The sequence below is a fragment of the Athene cunicularia genome (genome assembly GCF_003259725.1).
Source record: "Athene cunicularia isolate RWA chromosome 13 unlocalized genomic scaffold, athCun1 chr13_part1, whole genome shotgun sequence".
Taxonomy (NCBI): domain Eukaryota; kingdom Metazoa; phylum Chordata; class Aves; order Strigiformes; family Strigidae; genus Athene; species Athene cunicularia.
The window spans coordinates 1,367,994-1,378,623 of record NW_020799117.1 but is presented as its reverse complement, the minus strand read 5'-3'; the positions used below and the strand labels follow the sequence as shown (position 1 = coordinate 1,378,623).

Sequence of the window (10,630 nt, the reverse complement as noted above, 5' to 3'; positions counted from 1 at the left end):
CCGGCGCTTGCAGGGCACCGGGGCAGGACGGCGGGAGGCGGCGGCGCTCGGAGGCAGGGTACCTCGCCGTCAGGGCTCTGCTGGCACGCAGCCCTTCCAGGAGTTTTCTCTGTAAATATTTGTACATTCGGATGTCCAAGTTTACGCGATCATTTACAGGAGGTTCCTTTCTGGCAGAGGTTTCCACACACGTGGCCCCAGGCCAGCAGCCGGCGAGGTGCGAGCGTGCCGGGGCGCAGTGGGTGCCATGTGCAGGAACGCTGCCTGCGCTCGCTGCCTCTCTGCCTGCTGTGGCTGTGGGGACCGCTGGAGAGACAGCGGGCTCAAGGCTGGGGTGCAGGGGCTGGGCACTCGTGTCCTCGGCAGCACCCCGTGTCCCAGGAGATGCCGCCTCGCTCCCCAGGGCACAGGGTATCTCCGCATCCCCCAGCTGGCTCCTGAGCCCAGTCTGGGGGTCCTGTGAGCCCCGTGCTGTCCTCTGTGGATTCCTTTAGGTCAGCGTCCTCGCCTGCCTCTCACAGAGGTTTAAGGAGGGTTAGGACCCGGTTTATTCCAGGCTGGAGGGCGCCTGCCTCGCGCTGTGTTTATCCAGCCTTGGTGAACTCATCCTCGCCCATCCCGGAGCGCTCCCGCGTGCTGTGCGAGTGGTGGGGAAACAGTGTTTATAATTAAAACTCTGCTATAAACTGCCTTTCATTAAAACAACAACAAGAAGAAAGGTTAAGTTTGGGGGAGAAAGCCACATGTACTCTTGTGGTTTAGAGAAAATAAAAGTGCTTTTCTTAGCACTTTGTAAGGCGGACTTGGCTCCTCCCAGCCTTTCTTTCTAACCAGATAGGAGCCTGGCAGGTCCCAGTTATATTCCAGTAAACGTTCAGGATATGGTGTACCCGGAGGTTTCCGCTGAGAACCGAGAGCTCCGGTGTGTGGTGGTGGGGAAGAGCCTGGCCCCGCCGCCCGCAGAGCCCATGGGGAGCTTTGCTGCGCTGCCGGTCCAGCTCTCCACAGGCGTCAGTTTAAAAAAATCCTCTCAAGCATTTTGGAAGTGTTAGAGCCCTAAAAGCTTAAAACTTCCCAACGGATTCTTCGGATTTTGTGCCTTTGTCCTTGCTCAGCCATTCCCTCTTTTGTCTAAGGGGTTTGCCGGGGGGGTTGCTCTGGGCAGCCCCCCTGGTCGCTGCTGAGGGCTTGGCCGGGCTCTGCAGGGAGAGGCGCTGAGGCCAAGGGGCTCCCTGGTGTCGGGGCAGGTACTCGGTGCTCATCTAACGGTGTCGTGGCTTGGGCAGAGCAGGAGGAGGCTCAGCACCGCGGCTTGGCTTGGGCCCTGCACGTGGCTGGCAGGGAAGGAGCTCTTGGTGACATGGACTGAAGAGGACAACCATGCACCTTTCCTCGCTGTACTGGATAATGTTATGACTGTTTCATGTTAAGGTTTGCTCCGTGTCAGAGAGTCCGCGGCACTTTCTAGTAGCATTTACAAAACCAGCACTTTTGGCAAGTGAGTCCTGCCAGCTTCCTCGGGTAAACTTTGATGCCAATTCTGGAGAACAAACGTGCTCCTAGAAGGGCAGTGGGATGCGCAAACGGCCGGACAGGTGTTGGCATCTGCGTGGCCAGTTCATCCCAGCAGCAGGTCCCCAGGGTCCCGTGGGCTGGAGCCACCGGCATCACCGACTGCAGGGAAGGGGGACAGGCGAGAGGAGGCTCCGGCTGTGCCCGCCCATTAAATCTTTGTGACACACAGATGCATGTGAAAAATATATTATAACTGTTCCAGCATGCAATAGGCCACCCCCGTTTTCAGGGGAAAAGTGAATGGTAACACGAGGGCATTTCTAAAGCCCTAAGTCACAACATAACTTTTTCACCTGATTCTTGCCTCCCTTGGGTTTTGAATCCTGCAGGGGTTTAATTTGCTGCATGAGGGGAGAGGGAGGTTCCCCAAAGGCGAGGGGACACTGTGTGCAGAACGCGCAGATAAAATCCGTTCTGCACGCAGAGGGACGTGGGCCCGACCTCCCGCCCCAGCTGACGACTTCTCGGCCGAAGATGCAGAGCTGTGGGGAAACACCGCGTCCGCGCAGCCCTGCTATTGTGCTGCTTCTCCTAACCCAGAGCAAATGCAAAGATACCACAGAATTACGTGTGGTGGCTGCGTGTGTGTAGGATGTGGGGCTGCTCCTAAGCCTTTTTTCCCTGCTGCCAGCTTGCTGTGTGAGCCAGCCGTGCTGCGATGAGCTCCTGTCCTGTGTGGCCGGCCTGCCTGCGATTGTTTGGATAACCGGTTTCAGATTTACTACTTCTGCAGATGTGAAATAGCACCCACACCGCGCCTCCCCGGGCTCTGCGTGCGGGCTGGGGGTGTGCTGACCTCCTGGGAGGTGTGTTGCCACCAGGAGAAATGTGAGAGCCTGGTACAGAGCCTGTCTCCTCCAGCTCCCCCCTTCCTGGCTGATAAAGGATGATAAAAAACCGATAGGAACAAGGTGGAGCACCAAGAAGCCCCGTCGGGTTTGCTTACTGTGCTGGTCGCTTCGGTCCCTGGTGCCGTCCACTTTGCCGTCTGGGAGGATCCGTAGGAAGTGGCCCCCGTTGCTGCAGTACAGGAGTTTGGGTTTCTTGTAGTTCCCCAGGGGAAGGTTGAACCTTTCGGTCAGGGCGGTGAAGGTGGAGATCTCCCCCTCGGCCATCTCTCAGCCTCTCCCGGCAGCCGGGCTGCAAGAGATGCGGGGCTGTAGGGCAGGGCTGGTGCGGCCGAGTGCTCGGCACACGCTGCTGCTGCCGGGTTTTAAAGGGAGGGGAGGGAGCCCGGTGGTCCCGGCCGGTAGCCGGGCGGCTGCAGGTGATTCACGCCGTGGCTGATGGCTCCGGCAGTGACACAGCCCCAGAGGTGATGCTCCCTGGCGTGGGAGGTGAGGGGGGGGTCGTCTCCTCACTGGGTGTAGCTGGCTGGTAGGGACTCTGTCCTTTTAATTTTATCATAGTAAATTCTGTTTTCTTTCTGCTTTCTATTGACGTACGTACTAAAATTACACACTCAAAAAAAAAAAAAGTCAGAAAAACACCCAGTGTCTGATTGAAACCCACAAGAGGCAGGAAGGGAGCCCAGGTTAATAACTCTCTCCACTATTATAACTTTCAAACACGATTATGACTAGGTATTGCGACACGTACTGCGTGCCAGATAGCAAATATTGCTTCATCTCTTGGCACGCTGCACCTCACCTGGCCAGGGCACACACACGACCAGAACAAACGTCTGATATTGTGGGAGATGAGCGGGGGGCAGGAGGCTGCTACTACCTGGGCAGTAAGCAGGGGATTCACCCGTACACGGGTCAATAGTGTATGGAAAAAAAGGAACTCTGAGTCTGGGTTATACCGTGGTGTGCACGCTCGCATCTCAGTAGAAGGACAGGCAAAGCCCAAGGGTGTAACCGGGCACGGGGCACGACCAGCTGCTGCGGAGCAACAAGCTCCGTCTCATGCGAGTTCTTCCCGCTGTGCTCGCGGGGGACGCACGGAGATCACACTGAAACCTCTTTTTGCAGGAGACCGTGTGGTCGCGACCCGCGTTTAGGCAGAGGCCGTGCCAAAACCTGGAGGCATCCTCAGACCGATAAGAGAGAGCCGCTGCGAATGTCGAGGGTGAGCAGTGCCGCTGCAGCCGCGGGACCTGCAGGTGCCATGGCCGGGCGCGGGTGGGCACCAAAGCCCCACACGTATTCCAGGTATATTCTGATTTATCTGAATGCTTCTAGCCTAGGAACTACATTTAAAAATCTCCCGCGGATGTGCTGCCTTTCGTATTCAAAGTTGCACAGGGCTTATGGAGGGGTGGATTTATGAACAGGAAAAGACAGGGCACCGTATAAACCCAGATACAGGAAATTACTTTAAATGTCACGTATTCCCAGCGCTATATTATGGAAAATATCATTAAGTCACTGTTTTAATACATATATATATATTTATGGATTGTAAAAATGTCTCTTTGGCACCGAGTTGTGCTACTGGTACATTAGGATGGAGCCAGTCTCACGCCGTGTCATGGTTCTTAGTGACCTGGGAGACAGGAAGGACTGCAACTCCGCAACACCCCCCCATAGCATCTCTAAGCATTTGGCTGTAAACTCCTGAGCGTTTAAATTTGCAAAGGCAGCCGCAGGGCGGGGAAACTGCTCCTTCGTGTGGATCCCAAAAGCCTGCGGACAACGAGAACTTCTGCAAGTTGGATTGCTAAAAGCTGAAGCCTCAGGAATAAAGATTTCATCGCTCCTGTAGAAAATGCACCCAGCCAGCTTTGGGCAGTAGGTCGACTTACTCTCAGACGTGTCCCCTTGGGGTCTCCGTCAGAACAGAGATCTCCTGGGAGAGGAAAACACGACCGTAAAGAAAAACCTATCCCCTGGCACCGCAGGCCTCAGCTCCCTCTGGCAGCTGTTGGTTTGTGACAGTTCCGCTTTCCTCCCGTCAGCCCGGGTTTTGCTGCAGATGGAGGTATTAAATCCCGAACACAACAGCTGAACGCACAGTCAGAACGCAGGGGCAAATTATTTTAAACTTTTTCCTGCTGCCCTTTCTCCAGAACCATTTAGACCTTTTTGATAAGTCATGTTTGCTGGACCAACGCCCACCAGGTGTTGCTTTCTCACAGCCCAGCGCCTCCTCGTCTCTTTTGCACTGGAAGATGTTTTGGTTCTGATCTGAGTTTAAAAATCATCCCCAGGCCAGTTCCTCGCCGTATCGTGCATCTCCCCAAAGCTCGCTTTTGCTCCGGAGCTGTTTGCAAAGCCCAAAGTATCAAGTTTTTTTTTTTTCCCAGGAAGTCTGACCAAGTTTTACAAGCGCCTCTGCTGATGCTTCTGCTCCTGAATCGCACAGAAGCTGAGTCCAGCTGAGCTCCCGAGCGCTCAAACTCTCTCACAGATTCCCCACTCGACACAGACAGGGTTTTGGGGAAATACTTTCTGCAGGAGACAACCTGGAATCCTGCGATGAGGTTGGTGAAGCAACGCCCGAGCACTCAGGAGTTTTATGGTTCCTGGTGGCTTTCCAAAGCAGGTGATGGGCTAGCTAAGTCTAGCTTCAAAATCCCTTTTTAACACAGTTGTCAGGCAGCTGAAATGAGGTATTTCTCAGAGCGTCTAGTCGCAAAACTAATTCTTCTGTCAAGGGATCGTACGTTTCTTGTAGTAGTTCAGTTTTGAATGCTGACTCTCTGCCAAGCTGTCTCTGAACCAAAGCCTTCACGTCGCTCAGCGTGGTACACGAGGCTTTAGTGCTTTACGGAGCATTAATCGAGATCAGTGGTATTGTGTAATTTACTGGAAGTAAAGCTTTTCCTGACCCTTTCGCTGAGGGTAAAAGGCACTCCGAAGTCTCCTGGGTTGATGACGGATGGAAGTGAGAAACAGGTATCCCCAAGCCAAGAGCTCCGATCGGCATCTCGGCAAACTGAGGCTGCAGCCCGTGCGAGCGAGGCGCAGGCGGGGGTGCTCCCCTCGGCCACCTCGAGGTCTGCACATCCCAGGGCATCTACGGATGCCTTTATCCATGGCTTGACTGGAGATGGCTTCTTCATTTTCACGTTTCCTTTAAGGTTTTTTTTTCTATTTTTAGAACGCGTCCAGTGCTCACCCACTGCCTTTGACTCCACAAGAGAAGCTGAATGAACGCTATTTTCCACTCCCATTGTCTCTCCTTGCTAAGTACTATTGCTGTTCTCATACTTTTATGACTGTGGAGTCGGTACTCTGCGCACACCACCACTCATGGCCCTACTATTATACTTTTGGCAGGAACATATTAGGTTTTTATGGGAATTAAAAAGCATGAGTGAGAGAGAGAACCTGAACCAAAGACAACATAAAAGGCCTTATTTCTTTGGGTAGAAGCCCAGCAAAATTATTAAATAGCTCAAAGCAGAACAGAAAGCTCTCTCCAAGATGCGAAGCTGAGAGACACGACACTCCAGCGGTTATTTGGTGCCCCACGGAGAAAGGAAAATATTCCAAGAGGAGATTGCCGTACGAGGGGGGCGGCTGCTGCCCAGCGGTTGACACCACCGGTCGCACTAGGACAGTAAGTGGAGTAAGTTGGGGAGTCCAAGACTGGCTGTGCTCGTGGCACTCCTCTTTCCTCCCACTTCACTCCTGTAGCTTTCCCGTGTGTTGCCTGAAGAGAAAACCACCGCTGAGGATGAACAGCTTCATCACCGGGGTGGTCTCAGCTCCCTCCGCAGGGAGCAGCGGGTCCTGCCCGCAGCCTGGCGGCACTCAGCTCTTCCTCCTGGGCTGTGGAGGGAGATGTCAGAACCCCAGAAGCCCACAAATAGCTTTCTGAAGACATAAACAACTTCAAAAGAGAGTTAAACCTGAAACCGGGTCCTACTGAACTTTGGTGGCTGGAGCGCTGCAGCGTGTGTGCTCTATGCAGCAGCGAGGAGCCCGGCGCGGGACCGGAATAGCTGTGAAATTCTGAGAAGTTTGGGTTTGGTTCCAAACTTTATCACCGACCGCTGCTGCTGCAGTGGCCAAACCAGTGGCTTTGATGTGAAATCCCAAACTCTGCAAGCATCTGGGTCTGAACATCGAGGGCCAGTTACGTTGCCAATAACTGGCGAACTCTGCGTGAGCTCTGAAATAACAGCGCGCGCCGGGGGCCGTGGGGAAGCAGTGGGGTCCTCTTCCCTTCCCATTTAAAATCAGCGCAGCCTTCACTCCATCGTGCTCTTTTCCCCTTCGCTGGCGTTACAAAGGCAGTGTTGAGGAGAGTTTGGCAACTTGGGGGATTGCTAATGGCTCGGAAGTTCTTCGCGTGTCCGGGTTGCCAGGTCACGCACTCGGACTGTTCGTGGCTTCAGGGGTACTTTTGTGCCTCTTTTGTGGCTCCTGTGACACAGATTTAGTGGCCAGCTGAGCCTAACCCCGTCACCACCGCGAGTGCCCCGCGTTTTCGGAAGCAGGCTCAGCAGAGGAGCCAAGCGAGGAGGAGCCCCGCTGGGTTCCGTGGGGCTCCCGGCAGAGCTGGGCACATTCCGGGCACGTCCCTCTGCCCAGGGGACGGTCCCCATGGCGGTCCCTGCTCCGGTGGGGAGCTAATCCCACACCTTTTCTGGCCACCCCTCAGTACACACACAGTAGCTGGAGACCACGAGGATGGGAAGTTGTTGCTTCTCAGCTGGGAGATGAGCATCTTCCACCATGGCCAAACGTCCCTCCGCCAGCCCGACGGGCGAGTGGCCTCATGAGCCGTCCCGCCAGCCTGCCAAGTTACCGGGACCAAGAGCGGCGAGGAGCTGTGGGCCGATGGAGTCCCGTACCCTGCGGCTAAAATTCCTCTGCTTTTTCTTTCCTGTCCATCTCTCCAACACTTCCTTTCCACTCCTTTTTCTTTAGACTCCTCCTGACTTGCCTGAATAGATCCATTTTCCTGAGACCAGCTGCAGCGATTCTGCACGTTTGTGAAAACACGTTGCACCAGAGGCTGGTGGAGCTGGTGCGGGGTCTGTGGCTGGTCCCCCAAGGGTGCCTCTGTCCCACAGGTTGCCCCTGAAGCTGTGAGGTGACCAGCTAAGGTGAGCCTAATTTTTTTTTTCCTTAAATATAAAACTACCTGGCTACTATGTGGAGGAAACCAGAAGTATCTCACCTACTATGGGTTAAGACAAGATTGCAGGTTGACTCAAATACATTAAAATTGTCGTCAGCTTTGGATAAAATTCCTTTATATAGGACTGGAGAGAAATGTGGCTAGCTTCTGCTAAGCACCCCTTCCCAACAAGTCTGGGTGTGTTGATGGAAAGGGCAGCTAATCGCAATTGCCATCTAGCTGATCAGATAAAGATCATCCAGAAAACGCCAACAGGCGAGAGGCCAGCTAAGCCCAGGAGGCTTTTCAGCTTTTGTCAGACTTCAGTTAATGAGACTGGTGTCTCCTGAATCAGGCTCTGGTGAGCTCAGTGGAAACACTGCAGTTGGTTTCACTTTGGAAAGTGTTATTTTCTCCATTAAAGCAGGAATAGTATTTATTCCAGGGTGCGTGACTCAGCTGAGATCAGACAGCCTTGCCTCCTGATGGGCGCCTTTCCCATTCCCACATTTGGCTGCAGCCGCTTCCCAGGCAGTTCAGATGCTACGTATGGGAATCCAAACACTTACAACAGGTGAAATATTTTTCAGGAATTCAGGCTCTGTCTTTCCTCCACCCCAGGGATTCCTGAAGCAGCCTGCGCTTAGCGCTGGGCTGACAGGTACAGCTTTGGGGCAATCCAAGAGCTGCCTGAGCGTGTGGAGTAAACACCTCTCGCAGAAACACGGATCTTATTCATCCAAAGTTGTAGCGACCCGTCGAGTGGGATGGGTTTCCTCATCCAGGAAAGGGTTAGAGATCAGCAGGAGGTTTCCTCGAGCTCTGGCTGCTCCCGGAGCTGCAGCACCGTGGGTCTGGGGTTATCAGCACAGGCAGCCTGCAAGGGCTGCCCTCCCTCTGAGGGCCGGCGGTGCAAGGCACGGCTCGGATTCCTCGGGCTGTGGATCCTCTTAGAAGGAATTGACAAATGATTGGGCAAAGCATATGATAAATGTGTGATAGATCATTTTGTGCGCATCAGCAGAATGTATTGGCTTGTTTCTAGTCAGTGTTTACGGCGAGGTGATTTTATCTCTAAGCAGCGTGATTAACTGTTTAATGAAATATTTATCAGTCAGGTGTTACCATCTGTAAGGGGAATATGCGGTGCGAAGTGTGACCAAACCTGGAGAAATTAATTTAACTAGTGCCTGCTGTCATCGTGGCCTGCTCTCCGACAGAAAACACAGTCATTTGGGTTTGGTCACGCTGGATTTGTGTTAGGTAAAACAGGCAGGGGCGTAAATGTGAAACTTTTAGCAGTTTACTGAGTGGGTATCACTAATGGCACGAGCGAGCAAGTTCTTTGCTGAGAAGAGGCTGATGCTGACCACCACGAGCATCATGGTAAAGACAGATTAAGAAAAGCTCGTATCCTGCCCAGGGGGAAGGTCCAGGGGGTGCTCGGTGATAACTGCAGCAGGGGTTAACCCATCCCTTTGCTCATCATCACCGGAGGCAGCATTTAAAACTAAACCACCATACTAGAGAAGGAGAAGGGCACCTGGCTCGGGTGCACAAAGGATGCCCCAGGCGAAACCCTACATGTGTGGGGCACTGCCAGCCCTTGGGAGACGCCTGTTCGGGGGGGCGCTGGTCCCCGTGAGTGCCTTACTGGAGGTGCAGGAGCATCGGGCAGCCCCCCCCTGCACCCCTCGCACCTCAGTGGTCCCAACCCCGCGAGGGGCCCTGCCCGGCCCGAGGCTCCCTCCCTGCCACGCTGGAGGGCCAGGAGGTCGGTCAGGCTGGGTTTGGCCATTTCATGCCATCCCGGCCCTGCTTTAGCTCCTCTCTCGCCCTTCTGCGAGCAGAGGCAGCCCTGGGGAGGGGTGTGAGTGTCGCGGGGACAGACCTGCACGGGTGAGGACTGTCCGGCGCAGGCAGCTGGGGTTTGGCTTCAGAGCCACGCGTGGCTCCTGCGAGGCCGGGACAGCCCAGATGCTTCTGCAAGCTGGGCCGCCCAGCGCAACATCTCGGCAAACTGGTGGCATCGGCGGGGAGACAGGAAAACAAGGTGATGATCCGCTTTCTAATTATCTTCCAGCCTCTCCCACCTCCCCACCCATGCCCTTTTGCAATCTAGTGATTAACTTAATTACAGTCCCAGCGCCAGGAGTTGATCCAGCCCGAGAGCACGAGCTCTGCCAGGAGGGTCTTGCCTCACGTGTCCTGTCCGGGTTCAGAACAAGACCACGGACACGTACACGAGCACCGCTGGCTGCAGAAGCAAATCCTGTTGCCTCGTGTGGGGGATTTAAGCACTGATTCCCAGAGTGAGCAGCTGTGTGGGACCTGCTGTGTGGAAAGAACACGCGGGATGGAGAATGGCAAAAGCTCAGTCTCGCCAGCCAAGCACGGGGTGGAGGATGTGCTGCACCCAGCGCGTCCGAGGGGACACCTCTGGGCTGCGCGGCAAAGGCGATGCAAGAGGCGTCCAAATTAAAAAAGGGTAATTAGTGGAGTAACACCAAGGGCTTCCCCTTCCCTGCAGGAGACGGCACGCACCACCTGCCTTTCACAAGTGCCTTTTTCCCCCTCGCAGGCTGACGCTGAGGCCACCACGAAGCATCGTCCCTTCTCCCCTGCTCTGGCACCGGCACCTCGCCCGCGCAGACCGAGACACGCCAGCGCCCGGGACTGGCCAGGAGCAGCCACTGACATGTGCCACGAGTTTCGCAGTCCTCGTGGTCTCGTCTCTGGCACCTGAGGAGGATGACTCTGGGCTGCTGAGGCCCCAGGGATGATGCCCTAGGTGCAGGTACCTGGTTCCGGGTGTTTGCCACGGGGCAGCGGGCGGTTAAGTGCAGAGCTGCACACACCTCTCCTCTGTGCGTCTGCCTCTGTTTTGCTTCCCAGGGGAGAAGCATCTGGAGGGAGTGGAAACCACAAGGGATGCTGTAAAAACTAATTGCTCGTTACAGGTTGAAATGTTTTGTGGCGACGCAGGAAACCCTTCTGGGCAGGGGGGCACTCGGTGTGCCCCGGCACGGTGACAGAG

General features: G+C 54.8%; 1 protein-coding gene and 1 long non-coding RNA gene across 6 annotated transcripts in view; one reads left to right on the top strand and one right to left on the bottom strand.

The window, feature by feature from the left end:
* Positions 1-2,917, bottom strand: part of FGF1 (fibroblast growth factor 1) — a 7,160-nt gene extending 4,243 nt beyond the window's left edge. The window contains exon 1 of one of the 2 annotated variants that reach the window (XM_026858410.1): positions 2,522-2,917. In XM_026858410.1, coding sequence (XP_026714211.1) covers positions 2,522-2,690 — 169 coding nt within the window. In that variant the 5' untranslated portion in view covers positions 2,691-2,917. The remainder of the gene's footprint in view (positions 1-2,521) is intronic. The other variant, XM_026858409.1, reaches the window with a different exon arrangement.
* LOC113485317 overlaps positions 1-10,624 on the top strand; it is a 14,003-nt gene extending 3,379 nt beyond the window's left edge. For 2 of the 4 annotated variants that reach the window (XR_003399401.1, XR_003399398.1), the window contains 4 exons: positions 3,552-3,731; positions 7,401-7,579; positions 9,677-10,081; positions 10,175-10,624. This is a non-coding gene — a long non-coding RNA (uncharacterized LOC113485317). The remainder of the gene's footprint in view (positions 1-3,551; positions 3,732-7,400; positions 7,580-9,676; positions 10,082-10,174) is intronic. The other 2 variants (XR_003399400.1, XR_003399399.1) reach the window with 2 other exon arrangements.
* The last annotated feature ends 6 nt before the right edge of the window (positions 10,625-10,630 follow it).